Genomic DNA, 15,610 nt, shown 5'->3' with positions numbered 1-15,610 from the left:
GTGTCGCTCGTCACCGCCCGCCTGGGGACCCGGCCAAGGGGGAGGGGGCGGCACTGGGCGGACACAAACCTTTTAGATCGCACGACTCCAGCCAGCTCCGTGGGGACGCGTTTATTGTGGGGTGACCAGAGAAGGGGCACTTGGGGGGTGCCAGAGCTGGTGTGGGGCTGGGGAGGTGGGTTTGGGGGGGCTCCAGCCAGCAGCAAGGGCTGTGCCCATCCCAGTTGGGGGGCCAAAACAAGGCTCTACAGGCACTGGTTTTCATTGGGAAAAGCCCCAGCAGAGCTGGGGAGGAGGAACCAGCCCCACACCGGCCCCCTCTGCCAAGGGATGCTCAGGATTTGGGGGGACCCCACTGCTCCCGGGGGGGCGTTCCGCACTCCTTCCAACCCGTGGCCAAGAAAAGGGGTCGGGGGGAAGGTGCCCACCTTGCCGAGGTAGTGTGGGGTGGGCCGGGGGGACAAGCAGGGCCCCCATTCCACCCGCCGGCCCCTCCAGCCGTTCCCACGGGGACACCCATCACTCAACTTCTTCCGAATCGTACTTGAGGTCCTGGAGAATTTTGCTGATTGCCTCAATGGTTTTAATTAGCCTACGAGAGCGGATGGAAACTATAAATAAAGCCCATATGGAGCGTATTATCTGGGCCGCCTCGCCTTCCCCGCGCTGTTTATGAAACACTCAGCCCGGGGAGGCCGAGGGGACCGCGGCCACGCGGCATCGCCAAACCCTCCCCGGGGCCGCAGCCGAAAAGTGCGTTTGAAGGCACCATCTGGGGCCCCCCCGGGATGGAGGGAGGGGAAAGGCGGGGAAGGGGCTCCCAGCCTGGCAAGGGGGGCGATGCCACCATCCCAAAATTGAGGGGGAGACCACAACAGGGCCACCACCTACTTGTGCTTGAGCTCCCGCACCTCCTGCTGATGGGCGTCCACGTCGGGTTCATCCTGCGCCCGCTGCCGGGCCAGCTGGAGCTGCGCCGTCTGCGGGGGGGACACGGCAAGGGATGGGATCCCCCTCCCCAAAAAGCAGCCTTGGGATTCTCCCCCCAAAGCCCAGTGCTCACCAGCTGCAGCTTCTCCTGCTCCCGTTCCTGGAGGCGGGTGAGGTGCTGGGCCAGGTCGGGGCGGGCGAGCTCGTCCCGCAGGCGCCCGGTGATGTGCAGCACCTCCCGGGAGATGCCGCTGAACGTCAGGGTGATCTCATGGACCAGCTGCCGGTAACGGGGGAAATCGTAGTGGGGTGCGCTGCTCAGGTACGCCTGGTGGCCCCTGGGGACAGGTTTGGGGGGGTAAGACACCATCAACGCGGTCGGGGGACTGGGTCCCCTTTGCCACCCCGCTGTGGAGCACCAGGGAGGTCGGTCTATCTATCCATCCATCTATCTATCCATCTATCTATCCAAATCCTTGACCAATAGTTCTCAAAAAGTGGTACAAAAATACAGTATGAAAGCACAGCCTCCAGCACGGCAGTTACAGCAGCAGTGTCTAGTTTCCCCCCTCCCCAGATTTGGCAGCTCTCACCCCCCCCCCCGACCAGGCAGCTTCACCCCTCGCGCGGGACCGGCTTGGCAGCTGCTTTTTGGAGGGGGATTTGTTTTATTCTCCTTTTCAGCCGCAAGCCCGTGTCCCGGGAAGTCCATCATCTCCTGTCGGGTGCTCAAATAGGACACAGGTGTCCCCCTGGCAGCTGCAGCTCATCAGCCGCCCCGGCAGCCTCTTCCCGTCAGGATGTCAAACCAAGATAAACCGGGGATGGGGATTCGGTGCCCCGCGTCCCCCGGTGCGGTACTCACTCCTCCAGCAGCCGGTACGCCTCGGCGCGCTCGCCCTGCAGCGCCTGCAGCCGCCGCAGCAGCACGGTGACGGGCTCGCCGGTCTGCCGGGGACACGGGACAACGGTGGCACCGGGATGGTGGCTCTGCTCCCGTTAACGGGCTCCGGGCAGAGCGGGTGTCGCCCGGGGGTCTCGCCACGGTGCCAAAGCCTCGAGTCCCCGTTATCCCCCTCGATTCCGGTTCTGGGGGAACGCGGGGACCCCCCCAGCCACGTGTGGACGGACCGGCCCCGTGAATCACCCCCACTCGTGTCCGGAACGCCCCCCGGCCCCGTGTCCGCGCACCGGGACCCCCACCCCCCCCAACCACGTGGACACAAAACAAGCGGGCTCCGAGACCTCCCCACGGCCACGCGTGCACGAACCGGACCGGTACCGGGACTCCCCCGCCCCGGCCACGTTTGCGCGAACGGGACCGGGACCGGTACCGGCACCCCTCACCCACAACCGCAACGGTACCGGGACTCCCCCCGGCCCTGTGTGCACGAACGGATGCGGTACCGGAACCCGCCCCGGGCCACCCGTGCACGAACGGAACCGGTCCCGGGACCTCCCGGGCCACGTCTGCGCGGAGCGGACCGGCCCCGGGCCCACCCCAGCCCGCGCCCGCGCCCGCCCGGTCCCGCTCACCATGTCCCGGCCCCGGTCGGACGGCGCAGGCCCGACGGGGCGGAGCACGGAACGCGGCTCCACCGCCCCCTGCCGCTACCGGCCGGTACCGCCGCCGCCCCCCGCAACACGCCCCGGCTTTTTATTGAAAACCGCGCCAATCTGAGCAAGAAAAAACCACCCAACACAAAGGGCTGTTTTTGGGCGCTGCGATGCTTTATTGAGAGGGCGCTGGGGGCGCGGGCAGGGCCGCCCCCGCTCTACTTGAGCTTCTTCTTGGGGCGCAGGTTGTTGGTGTGGCCGCACTTCTTCTTGCGGCAGTTGACGGCGCGGGGGTGCAGGCGGGCGTAGCACCTGCGGAGGGGCAAACACAGCATGAGGGGACGTCGCCGCCTCGCCGGGGACGCGGTTCGGTTCGGGTCCCCAGCCCGCTGGGGGCGGCGGGGACAGGGACGTACTTGCGGCAGATCATTTTGTCGCAGTTGTACTTCTGGGCGAGCTGGCGCAGGGAGGGCTCGATGATGCCCCCGCGCAGGCGCAGCACCAGGTGCAGGGTGGACTCTGGAACACAGAAACAAGCGGCACGGCGGGGTCAGGCGCTGCTGGGGAACAGCCGGTACCCCCAAAAAATCACCCCAAAACCTGCGGCACCTTTCTGGATGTTGTAGTCTGCGAGGGTGCGCCCGTCCTCCAGCTGTTTGCCCGCGAAGATCAAGCGCTGCTGGTCAGGGGGGATCCCTGAGGGAGAGAACCGTCAGGCTGGGGGGCGGTGCCTGCGCCCGGGGCCGCCGCCGCCGCTTCCCCCGCTACCTTCTTTATCCTGGATCTTGGCCTTGACGTTCTCGATGGTGTCGTTGGGCTCCACCTCCAGGGTGATGGTTTTACCCGTCAGCGTCTTCACGAAGATCTGCATCTTGGCACCGGGGGAGTCTGTGGAGAGCGGCGACCACGTCAACCCCGGCGGGGCCCTGAGGAGAAACCCCCGTGTCCCCGCTCCCCCCGCCCGGCGGGACGCGCCTCCCCGGCCCTGCGTTCCCGGGACCGCCCCCCCCCCCCGTGGATCAGCCCCCGGTCCCGGCCCAGGCCGCGCTCCCGGGCCCGCCGGAGGAACCACCCGCACGCACCCGCCGCCTCGCCGCTGAGAAAAGGGGCGGCCGGAACCGGAACCCGCCCGTCGTGACGTCACAACCCGCGCATGCGTGCCCCCCCCCCCCTTTCTCCGCGCAGCCGCGTACTCGCGGCCCGCCCGCTCCGGTGCCACAGGGCGGGACCGGCGAAGAACCGGCCCCGGGAGCGGGGTCAAACGCGGCCCCGGGAACGGGCTCACAGTGTCCCCACAGCCCCTGCCTGCCGCCTCACACCCTCCCCTCAGCCGCCCCCGGGACACCGTGAGGAGCCAAGGAGCGAACAGGCCACCAGAGCACGGAGTGAGGGCTGAGGGGCCACCCGGAGCAGGCCAGGAGCAAAGGGAAGGGCGGCAGGAAGCCGCGAGCAGCACCGACAGCGCCCGTGGGCACACGCGCGAGCTTCAGAGACAACGTTCTTCAAGAAAAAAACATCTGCAACCCCACACCAGCTCCTCCACCCCAAACCAAAACCACAGGCTACGCTGGAGTTTTGCAGCTCTCCTGACACAAATGAGAAAGGACAAGAGGCGTTTCAAACCCACGTTTTACTTATTTACCCCGGGGCGAGCGGCGGGGTTTACACCGCGGTGGCAGTTTAGATGCAGAAGGGCCTTCACTCGGCCGTCGCTTCTCTCAGCCTTTGTTTCCCCCAAAAAAATAAACACACAAATATAAATACAGGATAGAAAGTCCTCCGGGAGCGGCGCCCGAGCCGCGCGCTCAGTCCAGGTCGTTGGTCGTGTCTTCATCTGTGAGACTCTGTCCGTTCATGGCCGGTAAATCGTACTGGCCTTGGGATAAATCCTCAAAGTCCTGGCTGGTGGTGGGCGAGATGATGTCGGGGCTGGTGTCGCAGGACTCCGTGCTCTGCTCCGAGGTAGCGATGGTGGTTGTGGTGCTTTTCGGGACGGGGTCGAAGTCATCGTCGTCTTCAAGGATGGGAGATTCGTGGACGTCTGGAAGGGAAGACGCAATTGTTAGTTTTGGTGCTGCGAGAGAGGCGCCCTGGCCAAATTACACGCTCCTCTAATTCTGAGTTTTGTCATTTTGTACCAGTAATCAATATAAAACCAACACCACGTAAATTAGCGGCTGTTTGTAACCTCTTGCAACCGCATTTATGATAACCAAGGAGCTCTCCAGGCGCTGGACGTCTCGTCGGCTTCTCCCGGCACCGAGAGCCGCCTCACGCGTCCTGAGGAAAAGGGGCTTTTCACGCGGGAAGAGAAGCGACGGAAACTGTGCGCGCGGGAGGGAAGCACTCACTGCTGAACGCCTCCGGGTACTGCTTGGCCAGCTTCCCTTTCAGCGTCCTGCGGAGGAGACAGCGAGCTCAGCGCACCCAAGATCTGGAGCCAAGATTCCCAGGACAACGTAAACGGATCCCGGGGGGTCCCTTGGGCCGTGGGGCTCCCCCCAGCCCCGTTTTGGGCCCATCCCTCCCATGGGCTGCAGCAGAATCGAGGAATCCCAAAGCTCCGGCTCCTCTCCCGCCCCCTCCACGCGTCACTTGGCCACACGTCTCCTCCTCGTGCCCCACTTTAAACCCCCCACAGCCCACACAGCCCTCAGCCAGCCGCCCCGCGCCGTCTCCCTCCCCACCGGCAGCTCCGTTCCCGTTGCCGTTGCCCACCGGATCCTGCGGAACACGCTGTCCAGGTCCTTCTTCATCTCCACCAGCGTCTTGGTGTGGTGGAGGAAACGCTCGTTCATCTGCTGCATGCGGACGCTGGACAGGTTGTTGAAGTTGAGCAGCATCTCGTTGGTCTTCTCAAATCGATCCAGCCTGTGCGGAGGAAGCAGCCGGAGCTCAGCAACGACCCCCGGGAGGCTCCCGGTGCCAGTACGGGACCCCCGCGGGCCGGTTTCCCCCGGGACTCACATGTTTTTCTGCGCCAGGATGATGGCGTTGACGTCCTCAGCGTTGACCATGCCCAGCACCCGCCCGCAGAACACCTGGGAGGCCGTGGGCTCCATCGCGGCCTGCGGGGCGGTGGGGGCGGCTCAGCCTAGGGGCGGGAGCCTCCCGGTACCGGGGACACGCCCCCACACACCTCCCCAGTACCGGGCACACGCCCCTCCCACCTTCCCGGCAACAGGGTCGCCTCCAACCTGCCGTGCCGCCGGTACCGCAGCCACCTCCCCTCCCCGCCGCCGTGCCCGGTCCTGGGGCGCCCCACACGTTCCCGCTGCCGGTAACGGAGTCTCCCCGCCCGCCTGCCCGCCGCCTCCCGGCCCCGGTAGCGCCTCTCGGGGGGACGCAGACCTGGGCCCCTCCCGGTGACCCCGGGGCCTCCCGCCGGCAGCACCTGGGGGAGCCCGTCCCGCCGCTTCACATGACCGGAGCGGGAGCAGCACCGGGGGCGGCACCGGCGGCCGCGCCTCGCTTCCTGGTGCGGGGTCACGTCGAGCGCGACCCCGCGACGTCAGCGCGACGTTGCGTCACGGCGCCAAGCCGGAAGTAGTGGTGGTCGGCGGAGGGGACCCCCCCCGGTGCCAGTAGCGAGGCCCCCGCGCCGCACACCGGGCACGCACGGGCCGCCGCGCCATGGCCCAGCGGCGGGCACCCCCTGGTCCCCCCAACGCCTCGCGGCGGCCCCTTTAAGACGGCGCCGAGCCCCTTTCAGCGCCTCGCTGACGAGCGTTCTCATCACCCAATGGCGTCAGCGCGGTGGGCGGTGCCTGCCCAATAGGAGCGGGGGGCGGGGCCGGCGGCCGCGGGTTCGCGGACCAGGTGGGAGCGGCGGGGGGCGCGCGGGGCCGTTGCTAGGGGGAGTCCCGGCGCGTGACGGTGACGTTGACGGGGGGGTCCCCGCGGGCGGGAATGCACGTGGCGACGGGAGGCGCGCGCGGGGCGGCCCCTCCCGGTACCGGGGCCGCGTCACCCCTGTCCCGTCCCCCCCCCCGCGGAGCCCGTTCCCCCCCCGGGGCTGCCGGAGTTCCCCCTGCCCGAACCGCTCATCCTCCCCGAAGGGTCCCGGCGCTGCGCGGGCTGGCGGCCGCGTCCCCTCCTGTTGAGCGTAGGCCTGACCCACGTCCGCCCCGCTCCTCCAGGTTGCTCCGCCGCGATGGCCTCCAGCGGGGAGGAACCGAGGAGCGGCTCCCCGGGCCGGGCGGGCACCGGCACTGAGCTGTCGTCGGCGGGTGACGCCGCTCACCTGGACACGGGGGAGGATTTCGAGGTCCTGGAAGAGGAAGAAGAGGAGGAGGAGGACCTGAGCGAGCTGCCCCCGCTGGAGGACGTGAGCAGGCCGCCGGTCCCGCCGCGGGAGGATGCCCAGCCCTCGGAGCAGGGCCGGGGGGAAGCGGCTGAGGACCCCCAGGAGTGGCTCGATGTTTTGGGTGAGAACCTGGGCGGGAGGGCGCTCGGCTTGTGCGGTCTCACAGGCTTCCCTGCGGCCCCACTGGCGCTCCCTGCACCTGGAAGGCCGGCCGGGAGTCAGACCGGACAGTGGGAGTGAGGCTTTTCCATCGCAGCCATGGGCTGATGTGCCTCTGGCTTCTCCTTGCCCAGGGAATGGCTTGCTCAAGAAGAAGACGCTGGTGCCAGGCCAGGGAGTGGACACTCGTCCCAACAAGGGCCAGAACGTGACCATTCGCCTGAAGGCCACGCTGGAGGATGGCAGCGTGGTGGAGGAGAACCCAGCCCTCACCTTCACGCTGGGGGACTGCGATGTCCTGCAGGTCTGGGCTGGGAGAAAGCTTGCTGGCCTTTATCGCTGCCTTGCAGGGCAAGACCTTGCCTTGGGGAGCGTGGGGAGGGTTTGGGGTCTGTGGTGTCCCTGTTTGCAGATCAGAAGTGGCCCATCTGCCTTTGTTTATGCTCCCTCCCCATGATGTTGTTCCCTGCAGGCGCTGGACTTGTGTGTGCAGCTCCTGGAAATGGGGGAGACGGCTTTGATCGTGTCAGATGCAAAGTACTGCTATGGTGCTCAGGGCAGGTGAGCAGGGAGGGCACGGGGTGGAGCAGAATGGCCCCAATCAGGGCTGTGAAAGCTGTCCTCTGTGCTCCCACTAACAGCCCAGCCAGCAACACACAGCTTCTATGGGCTGGGAGACCTGGCTCGCTTGCTACGTGCAGGGAACAGCAGCATGTCCTGCCTGGGGAGAACTATTTGAGTCACACCCTGTCCTGGGGAGCTTCCCTGATTTCTGGGCCTAAATCTGTGTGGCCTTGTGGGTGGTGGGACCTGCAGAGGTGATAAAGGTGCTGGGGGTTTGTCCCCTTCTTTGCGCAGGAGCCCTGACATCCCACCCAACGCGACCCTCACCCTGGAGGTGGAGCTGCTGGCGGCTCAGGACGCGCCGGACCTGGAGCTGCTGAGCGGGAAGGAGAAGATAGAGTTGGCCAACCGCAAGCGGGAGCGTGGCAACTTCTTCTACCAGCAGGCAGATTACGTGCTGGCCATCAACTCCTACGACATCGCCCTCAAGGTCATCGGCTCCAGCTCAAAAGGTACCTGCTCCCGCCCCGGGTGAGGACCGCCTGGGGTCCCTTTCCCCCGTAACCCAACTCTGGGGTCTTTGCAGTCGACTTCAGCCCGGAGGAGGAGGCTGAGCTGCTGGACGTGAAGGTGAAATGTCTCAACAACTTGGCAGCGTCTCAGCTTAAATTGGACCATTATGAGGCAGCTCTCAAGTCCTGTAATCTTGTCCTGGAGCACCAGCCGGAGAACATCAAGGCTCTCTTCCGCAAGGGCAAGGTGAGGCTGGACGTGCGCTGGGTGCTGCTGTCCCTTCTCCATGGTGTGACGGAGAGCAGGGACAAGGGACAGACCTCAGCCGTTCTGCTCAGTCTGTATTTTGCTTTCCAGGTCCTGGCTCAGCAGGGCGAATACAGAGACGCCATCCCCATCTTAAAAGCGGCGTTGAAGCTGGAGCCTTCAAACAAGGTAGGCTACTGAGCTGGCGTCTGCAGGACACTCTTCTTGTCTGTGTCCCCCATGAAAGGCAGAAGCCCCCCCGGAGCTGTTCCCAGCCTCCCCCACAAAGGGAGGCTGGAAATAGCCCCTCATGACCTGGGCAGCCATGGTGTGATGCACCCCATGGTGCAATATCTGAGCTTGGCTGGTGGGTCCCTTATCTCCATGTTGCGAGACTCCCTCTGCCCTTTGGTCCTGGCAGTGGCAGGAATCCCTGCCAGCCCATCCCTCCCGCACCAATCCTGTGTGTCCCAGCTTTCCGGGGTGGCTCCAGCAGCTTGTGCCATGGCTGCGGGAGGTGGAGCAGAGCTGAGTCCCCGCAGACTCGCTCAGCAGCCTGGCCTGTGATTCACTGGGCGGTGGGAGCAGCCCAGACCTCGGTCCAGCGCCTGGGCCAGGGCGAGCTCTGGGTCAGGAATTTCCTGTTGGTTAATGATCAGCTGCAGGACTGGAGCCTGAGGAGAAATCAAAAACCAGTGCCAGGAAATGGCCCCAGCAGGAGCGAGCCTGGGCAAACTGGGGGAGAGGCAGGGAGGTGCTGCCTGCGAGGGGTCGAGGTGGGGGGCTCTAGTCCTCGGACTGGATCTGTTGTTTTATCCACCTCTTTTTCTGGGATTTTCACCCTCATTTGTGTCGTGATCTGGTGCAGGACGGGGCGCTGCGAGCAGGTGCTCGGTGGTCCCGCAGCACCCCCAGAGCTTGTGGTCTGAGAGCACCCGCCCTCCCAGCAAAGTCAGGGTGGGCAGCTGCGGGGAGGGAGCAGCGCAAGCGACACGGGCAGCACCGGGAGCGTCGCTGGCACGTCGCTGTTGGTGGGGCGGCTGCTTGCCGCCCATTCGGACGAAGCTTTTAATTGGAGGGGGGTGAAAAAAAAATCAAAATGCCCAGCAGTGACGTTACCAGTGAAACCACAAGTACAGCAAATTACCGGCCTCTCCGGCTGGCTGCCGGGACTCCCAGGGAAGTGGCGGTGCCGCTCCAGACGGCAGCGTTAAACACGCGTCGCTGAGTCACGGGCTGCAGCTACCGGTGGTGAAAACAAGACTCGAGAAATGCTCAGCTCCACCTGCCTCAGATGAGGAAACTGGTTCTCTGGGGCTGTTGGAACTTTTGAGCTGTTACAGCCCATAAGCAACTGGGTTTCCTCCTGAGCCCTCAGAAACGCGCGTTCTGGGAGCAGGAGGAGATGCCAACGTGTGTGTTGGCTTGTGCCAGCTTGGGGGTGTCTGTGAGCCCTTTGCTGCCTTGCACCCTCCAGACATCCGCAGTCGCACGCTGAGGCGGCGTTTCTGAGCGTGGCACAGCCTGGTGAAGCCGTTGTCGGTCTCCAAGTGAGCCGATGTGGTCTGGAGCCGATGTGGTCGCCGGTGGCAGCGCTGGTGTTTCAGAGGGGTGTCCCCAGCAGAGGGCACAGCACGGCCGTGGCACCAGACGGCTGCACCAACGCCATGTCCTGCCCTGTCACTGCAGGCTCGGGGAACAACTGGCAGTGCCGTGCTCGGCTCTCCAGTGCTCCTTGCTGCTTTTTGGGAGCCTGCAAGCTCTGTGCAGGACGTGGAGCTTTCTCCTGCCGCGCTCCTGCAGCCGCAGCCGTCGCTGCCGCTCGGCACCGCTGGGCAGGTGCCGACACGCTCCCGGTCTTGCTGCAATCCCGCTTCAGCGCAGGCTGAGTCGAGGCCGCTTTCCCAGCCTGCTTCCAGACAGAGCGGTGGGAGAGCTTGGGCACGTCTGTCCCCGACACAGACACTTTTCCGTCTCGATTAAAGGATAAAAATCCTTTTCCCGATGTCTGGCACCAGCCCTGGGCTCCGCTCCTCACTGCCAGGGAACGGGGAGCAGCTTGGGTGGCCAGGAAGGACAGAGGGACACTCAGAGCTGGGGTCACCCACCCTGGGTGTCAGTGCCAGCCTGGTGCAGCCCCTGGGTGCTGGGGAGTGTGGCAGGATCAGGCCATCACCCCCCAGCTGCTTCTGGGCTGTTCCCCAGAACTCATGCGCTGCCCTGGGGTGATGGGACCTGCTTCGGTCCCTGTCCCCACCCCAGGGGACAGCGTGGGGCTGATAACTGATAACCGCAGCGCCTTGCTCTCCTCCCCAGACCATCCACGCTGAGCTCTCCAAGCTGGTGAAGAAGCACGCGGACCAGAAGAATGTGGAGACAGAGATGTACAGGAAGATGCTGGGGAATCCCAGCGCTGCTGGCGCCCCGGGGAAGTGCAAAGACAAGCTGCCCTGGGTAAGGGCCTTGCAGGGGGGTGAGAGAGCGGGTGGGGGTCACCCTGGGGCTGGGGAGCACTGGTGAGGGCACAAGGGAGGTGTTATTGTCCCCTGGGTCCCTGGGGGTTGACGCAGTCCTGCTCCTGGGCGGGGGGAACGCTGATGTGACCCACAGGGTACATGTGTCGGGGAGCTGGGGGGCAGCTTTGCCAGGAACACACCGATAGCTGCAGCTGCGCTCCCGGCTCTGTCCGCCGGCGATGCCAGCTGGAGGCTCTGGACTTTGCTCCCAGCTGCCGCGGCGCTCAGGAGCCCGCTGGCTGTGCCGGTGGAAAGCGCTGTCAGCTGGGCTGCCGGCGGCACACGTTGTCCCCGCGGAGGGACGCGCTGGGCAGAGCCGACGCAGCACTTGCCATTTTTGGGCTGTGTTATCTCGGATGTGTGTCGGGAGCTCGGTGCTGCCCCACGGCACCATGCCAGCGCGGGCAGGGCTGCACGTCCCCGCTGGTGGCACACCGGGGACATCCTCACCGGTCTCTCCTCCTTTAGTCCATCCCCTGGAAGTGGCTCTTCGGCGCGACAGCCATCGCGCTGGGCGGCGTGGCCTTGTCCGTGGTCATCGCAGCAAGGAACTAAGGATGGCGGCGGGGCGGCCCTGCGGCACAGCACCCGCGGCACAGCACCCGCGCCGGGACGTGCCCCTCTCCTGCCAAGGGGCTTCCTTGGGGCTCCGCCGCCCCTTCCCCACGGACTCGCATTTGCAGAAACACTGATGCTTTCTCTGCCGGAGGCGCCGGATCCCCCTCCCGACGCCCCCCTGTATCTCTCCAAGCGCAGCTGCAGGGATGGAGCCGCAGGCAGAGCAGAGACCCCCCCCCAGCACCCTCCCTGCAATCGGGGGCTCAGCCCCCAGCCCCGAGCGTGTCGGGGGGAGCGTGAGGCGCTGCACACCGGTACACTGTGGCTGTCCCCAGCCCGGTGAGCCCCGGTGGGCGCCGTGGTCCTGCTGACACGGCGTGGGGGGCAGAGGAGGATGCACGTGGAAGGAAGCTGCGAGGGTGCGAATGGACACGGTGGTTTCTGCGGCAAAGGGATGCGGATGTAACCAGGGGCCCGTGTCCTGGGGGGCTCAGCCCCCCCGCAGACACTCGCTCTCCTCCTCAGCGCTTCCCCAGAGCGTGCGGTGTCCAAAGGAAGCCAAAGAACCCTCCTCTGCGGGCTGTCCCGCGCGGGTCCCAGCGCTCGGGGTCCCTCTGCCCTCGGCTCCCTCCAGCCGGGGCTGTCCCTGCGCCCCGGTCTCAGCTCTGCTCGCGGCGGGGGGGGTAGCACTTTCCTTCTACCCCAAACTGACTGTGAACTTCCCAAATAAAGGACAATTCCTTCATGCTCGGGGCCTCTTCATTCCCAGAGCGGGGGTGTGCTCTCCTGGGCTGTCCCCCCTCTTGTCACACACACGTGGCTGCAGCAGGAGCTGCTTAATTTAGGGGGCAAAAGGGGTATTCTTACAGCTCTGTATGGGAGGGAGCAGCCTCCACAGCCACAGTTATTGGCTCGGGGGGGACCCGATGACACGGAGTGTGCCCTTGGGTGCCCGCAGCCCCCCGTGGGGGACGGAACCTGGGGCATCAGGGCCCTGCTTGGGGCGGGGGGAGTCCTGGGCCCACATCCCCTGCTTGCGGGGGGAGCCCGCAGCCTGCAGGCCCAGCCCGGGGAGGACTCGAGGCCCCCCGGGCCGTGCCCGGGGGTTGTGCCCGGGGACCGGGGTTACCCCCGCCGCCCCCTCCGCGGGTGCTCCAGGCTGCACCAAACCACCCTCCCCGCCATGCCCCGCGGCGCTTATTTGCATATCCCCGCCTCCTCCGCCCATCTCCCAATCCGCCGCCGCGGCCGGCGTGGCCTGGCCAATGGGAGCGCGCGTTGCCCACCTCCTCGCCCCAGCAACAGGCGCCCCGGGTGGGCGGGGTTGGCGGAGCGACAGGCGGGCGGCTCATGAATAATGTATAAGGGGGCGTGGCGGCGGCGGGAGGCCCCGGCGGCCCAGGCGCGGAGGGGGAGACGGTCCCAAGATGGCGGCGCTGCAGGCGGAGCGCGGGTACGGGCTGTCCTGCGGCCGCCTCGGCCGCGGCACCCGCGTCTCCGTCTTCCACGTCAAGCTCACGGAGAGCGCCCTGCGCGCCTTCGAGAGCTACCAGGCCTGTAAGGTAGGGGCGTGGGGCGGTGGGCACGGCCCCGCGGCGGGAGGGGGGTGGCCGCCACGAGGCCCCGGCCGGAGCCCCGCGGGCAGCACCGGCGGGGTTGGCACCGCGGGAAAGGCGGAGCGGGGCTGGGGAACCCGGTGCTGCCGCTGCCGGGTGTGTGACGGGGAAATGGGGAGAGGGGTCGGTCGGTGTGGGGCCCTCCCCGGCGAGAGGCTGTGGAGATGTGGGGGTTCCCGGCCCCCCCTTCTGCGTGAGGGAACCGGGGCGGGCGGCGATCGCGCTGTCGGGTGCCTGAGGGACACCGGAGGGCTCCCGCTGTGCCCCCCCGGGAACGCCCCGCGTTCGCCCCGGGGGTGTTTGAGGGCCCCCCCCCCGGTGTGTGACCGGGGAGGGGTCGTGATTCCCCGCTAAGTGCCTCAGGAGGTCGGGGGGTGCCGGTGAACCCCTCGGTAGCTGTTGGGGGGACCCCTGTGTCCCCCCGCGGTGGGTGACCGGGGAGCCGAGATCTCGGTGCCGCCCCCCGGTAGATGCCGGCGGGGGGAAGGGCTCTCGGTGTCCCTCCGATAGGGATCTGGGAGACACCGGGGGGTGACTGGGGGGGGGGGGGGGGGGTGTGTGCAAGGGACGTCGGTGTCCCCCCTCCCCCCACGGTGACCGTGTGAGCGGGTGCGGCCCCCCCGTCTGCGTGACGTGGGTTCCCAGGGCCCGTGGGGGCCGGGCTCATCCCGGGGCCCTGTCCCGCTGGTGGGGGGGGTCCCACCCCCGGTGCTGCCATCGGGCACAGGGGGTCCCTTCCCCGCTGCCACCCCCTCCGGGGCACCCGCCTGTGTCCCCCCGCCCCCGTCCGGCGCTCGGCTCCCTGGGGGGGGCGGCAGGTTCAGGCTGGGCTGTAATTTGAAATTTCCAGATTGTCTTTTCCGAGATATTTCCTTGAAATGCATCCAGAGAGCTTGAATAGTCACGAAAATAAAGAATAATGGCAGCGCTCGGCATCTGTCCCTCGGCTGGACCGGAGCGGGATTCGAAGCTGTCCTTTTTATTGTAATTTCATTTTCTTTTCTCTTCTTTCCGCCTCTGATCCCGAGCGTATCTGTCTCCTCACCTTGCCAGGGAGCTGGGGAAGCTGGGAACCCAACCCGTTTGTCATTAGGAGCGTCCTGCCTGCCAGCTTCTGTAGGATAAACCATATGTTGTCACAACACTATTTTTAATTTAGGGTGTTGGTTACATCACATCACTGAATTGGGCAAGCTCGGTGTGAGGACGAAGGTAATTACTGTACCGGGGTTTATCAACTTGTATTTTAATGAGTGTTTATCAGCATTATGAGAAGTCAGTAGCAATAAGTGCCTTGGGTAGACAGAGTAGCTTTTTCTCCGAAGAAACAACAAAAAATCCGAATAAATGCTGTTCTATATATTAGGAAAGTCTTTTCTTTTGGAGTTGGGAGAGTAGGAAGACTACAGGCAGCTGTGTTAAATATTTTGGGAAGCTATTCTGAGTCCGTGTCACACATGAATAGTGATGTTTATTTTCTAAATGAAGTCTGGTCTCTAGATTGTTTGGTGGCCAACGGCCACTAATGAACTTTGCTTCCTTCACCGCCACCCAAAAGAGAAATAGTCAAAGGCTACTGGTGATTAAATGGGCAGGAAGGGATAAGGGCAGAAGAGCTCGCTTGTTTGTACAGTGAATAACGCAACAATTAGTGGGCTATTAAACACATATGCTCATTCTGCATTTGTTCTATAAACAGTTTCTCCAGCTTGTTGAACGTCTCTGCTTCCTCTGAAACGCTCGGCCGCGGCCATGCCAAGAAGCGACTTTATAACACACCTTCGGAGCTGTGTTTGTCCAGTCCGGGCTCTGATTTAATTTGGGGCTGCAGTAGGTAAATGGAAAAAACTTGCTAAGGCTTCTTCTGCTCGGTTGGGTTTTTAAATGCGGTATAACTGACGACAGCGTTGTGTAATACGTATAATGGCTTGGAATCCAATACTGTTGTTTGTGTTACCTGAAGTCCGACATGTGTGCAGTCTGACCTGTTTTATGCACCGGGACGGCACGTCGGTGCGATTCCTGCGACAAGTCTCTTGTCCCTTTGCCAGAACAGGCCGGGTAATGTCTTCAGTTGCTCGCTGGAGTTTGTTCTTGGTCTAATAATAATGTATTGGGATTACATAATCCAAAAATGATCACCCAGCCGGGCGAGCTGCCATTTGTTTTGAGTGTCCCTTGTGCCAGAGCAGTTGCGCTCGCGCTGTGGAGCTGAACCATGTGCGCGTCGGGCAGCAGGACTGCGGAGAAACAAGATATTTGGCTTCTCGGGTCTCTCCCGCTTGAGTCTCTGCTAAATTGTCCGCGTTCTGGTGGAGATTACGGTTGGGTGTCTGCACGTTGGTGCCCAACTGTGTTTCGGCAAGCTGCTGCTGTATTGTGCACGGAGAACGTGGAGCTGCCGCTGAAGAAGTCCAGGGCACGCAGTCCTTACGAGGATTTATTTCTCCTCTACACTCACCTGCAAGAAATAAGAGTCTTAAAAGTAACACCGGCTTTGTAGGGGATACTTTAAGATGTCACCCAGCAGCTCCTTGTGAAACTTGCTGTCCCCGAAGCAGCTTCCCTGCGTTGTGAAACGCCGGGCGCCCAGCTCCGCAGCCAGAGGCCGCGCACTGGAAAACGTGGCCCGAGTCACTTTGTCC

At 64.5% G+C, this 15,610-nt stretch overlaps 5 protein-coding genes across 9 annotated transcripts in view; 2 read left to right on the top strand and 3 right to left on the bottom strand.

Moving 5' to 3' along the window:
* Window positions 1-96: 96 nt before the first annotated feature.
* REX1BD (required for excision 1-B domain containing) lies at window positions 97-2,538 on the bottom strand. The gene is made up of 5 exons (XM_065042572.1): window positions 2,467-2,538; window positions 1,796-1,878; window positions 1,064-1,268; window positions 892-980; window positions 97-592 (listed from the first exon to the last, which is right to left on the bottom strand). The coding sequence occupies exons 1-5, from the start codon at window positions 2,467-2,469 to the stop codon at window positions 520-522; spliced, it is 453 nt and encodes a 150-aa protein (XP_064898644.1). The 5' UTR covers window positions 2,470-2,538; the 3' UTR covers window positions 97-519.
* A 102-nt stretch (window positions 2,539-2,640) lies between these two features.
* UBA52 (ubiquitin A-52 residue ribosomal protein fusion product 1) lies at window positions 2,641-3,730 on the bottom strand. Its single transcript, XM_065042574.1, has 5 exons — window positions 3,570-3,730; window positions 3,256-3,375; window positions 3,097-3,183; window positions 2,904-3,006; window positions 2,641-2,799 (listed from the first exon to the last, which is right to left on the bottom strand). The coding sequence occupies exons 2-5, from the start codon at window positions 3,356-3,358 to the stop codon at window positions 2,706-2,708; spliced, it is 387 nt and encodes a 128-aa protein (XP_064898646.1). The 5' UTR covers window positions 3,359-3,375; window positions 3,570-3,730; the 3' UTR covers window positions 2,641-2,705.
* A 368-nt stretch (window positions 3,731-4,098) lies between these two features.
* On the bottom strand, window positions 4,099-6,021 carry KXD1 (KxDL motif containing 1). 3 transcript variants are annotated; one of them, XM_065042569.1, is made up of 5 exons: window positions 5,882-6,021; window positions 5,455-5,555; window positions 5,206-5,358; window positions 4,839-4,885; window positions 4,099-4,528 (listed from the first exon to the last, which is right to left on the bottom strand). In XM_065042569.1, exons 2-5 carry the CDS (start codon window positions 5,547-5,549, stop codon window positions 4,293-4,295), a joined length of 531 nt encoding a protein of 176 aa, XP_064898641.1. In that variant the 5' UTR covers window positions 5,550-5,555; window positions 5,882-6,021; the 3' UTR covers window positions 4,099-4,292. The 3 variants fall into 3 exon arrangements, with proteins under 3 accessions (XP_064898641.1, XP_064898642.1, XP_064898643.1); XM_065042570.1 differs by having other exon boundaries at window positions 5,839-6,019; XM_065042571.1 differs by lacking the exon at window positions 5,882-6,021 and adding an exon at window positions 5,685-5,809.
* On the top strand, window positions 5,197-12,094 carry FKBP8 (FKBP prolyl isomerase 8). 3 transcript variants are annotated; one of them, XM_065042542.1, is made up of 9 exons: window positions 5,197-5,415; window positions 6,627-6,914; window positions 7,087-7,256; window positions 7,425-7,513; window positions 7,811-8,028; window positions 8,103-8,275; window positions 8,387-8,464; window positions 10,592-10,729; window positions 11,260-12,094. In XM_065042542.1, exons 2-9 carry the CDS (start codon window positions 6,641-6,643, stop codon window positions 11,344-11,346), a joined length of 1,227 nt encoding a protein of 408 aa, XP_064898614.1. In that variant the 5' UTR covers window positions 5,197-5,415; window positions 6,627-6,640; the 3' UTR covers window positions 11,347-12,094. The 3 variants fall into 3 exon arrangements, with proteins under 3 accessions (XP_064898614.1, XP_064898612.1, XP_064898613.1); XM_065042540.1 differs by lacking the exon at window positions 5,197-5,415 and adding an exon at window positions 6,083-6,306; XM_065042541.1 differs by lacking the exon at window positions 5,197-5,415 and adding an exon at window positions 6,276-6,363.
* Window positions 12,095-12,718: 624 nt separating this feature from the next.
* Window positions 12,719-15,610, top strand: part of ELL (elongation factor for RNA polymerase II) — a 48,670-nt gene continuing 45,778 nt past the window's right edge. Inside the window, exon 1 of the mRNA XM_065042525.1 lies at window positions 12,719-12,911. Coding sequence (XP_064898597.1) covers window positions 12,777-12,911 — 135 coding nt within the window. The 5' untranslated portion in view covers window positions 12,719-12,776. The remainder of the gene's footprint in view (window positions 12,912-15,610) is intronic.

Source organism: Columba livia, chromosome 27 (genome assembly GCF_036013475.1).
Source record: "Columba livia isolate bColLiv1 breed racing homer chromosome 27, bColLiv1.pat.W.v2, whole genome shotgun sequence".
Lineage (NCBI taxonomy): Eukaryota > Metazoa > Chordata > Aves > Columbiformes > Columbidae > Columba > Columba livia.
This window is presented reverse-complemented; position numbering and strand designations above follow the sequence as displayed.

Excerpts from the sequence above, each read along its gene's own strand:
- REX1BD (XM_065042572.1), bottom strand. Across the intron at positions 1,269-1,795 it reads GCGTACCGGCTGCTGGAGGA|GGGCCACCAGGCGTACCTGA; the intron begins GTGAGTACCGCA and ends ACCTGTCCCCAG. Across the intron at positions 981-1,063 it reads AGCAGGAGAAGCTGCAGCTG|ACGGCGCAGCTCCAGCTGGC; the intron begins GTGAGCACTGGG and ends TCCCCCCCGCAG.
- UBA52 (XM_065042574.1), bottom strand. The coding sequence starts at position 3,358 with ATGCAGATCTTCGTGAAGACGCTGACGGGTAAAACCATCACCCTGGAG. Across the intron at positions 3,007-3,096 it reads AGACTACAACATCCAGAAAG|AGTCCACCCTGCACCTGGTG; the intron begins GTGCCGCAGGTT and ends TCTGTGTTCCAG. Across the intron at positions 2,800-2,903 it reads GACAAAATGATCTGCCGCAA|GTGCTACGCCCGCCTGCACC; the intron begins GTACGTCCCTGT and ends GCCCCTCCGCAG.
- KXD1 (XM_065042569.1), bottom strand. The coding sequence starts at position 5,549 with ATGGAGCCCACGGCCTCCCAGGTGTTCTGCGGGCGGGTGCTGGGCATG. Across the intron at positions 4,886-5,205 it reads AGCGTGTTCCGCAGGATCCG|GACGCTGAAAGGGAAGCTGG; the intron begins GTGGGCAACGGC and ends TCTCCTCCGCAG. Across the intron at positions 4,529-4,838 it reads GTACCCGGAGGCGTTCAGCA|ACGTCCACGAATCTCCCATC; the intron begins GTGAGTGCTTCC and ends CTTCCCTTCCAG.
- FKBP8 (XM_065042542.1), top strand. The coding sequence starts at position 6,641 with ATGGCCTCCAGCGGGGAGGAACCGAGGAGCGGCTCCCCGGGCCGGGCG. Across the intron at positions 6,915-7,086 it reads GGAGTGGCTCGATGTTTTGG|GGAATGGCTTGCTCAAGAAG; the intron begins GTGAGAACCTGG and ends CTCCTTGCCCAG. Across the intron at positions 7,257-7,424 it reads GGGACTGCGATGTCCTGCAG|GCGCTGGACTTGTGTGTGCA; the intron begins GTCTGGGCTGGG and ends TGTTCCCTGCAG.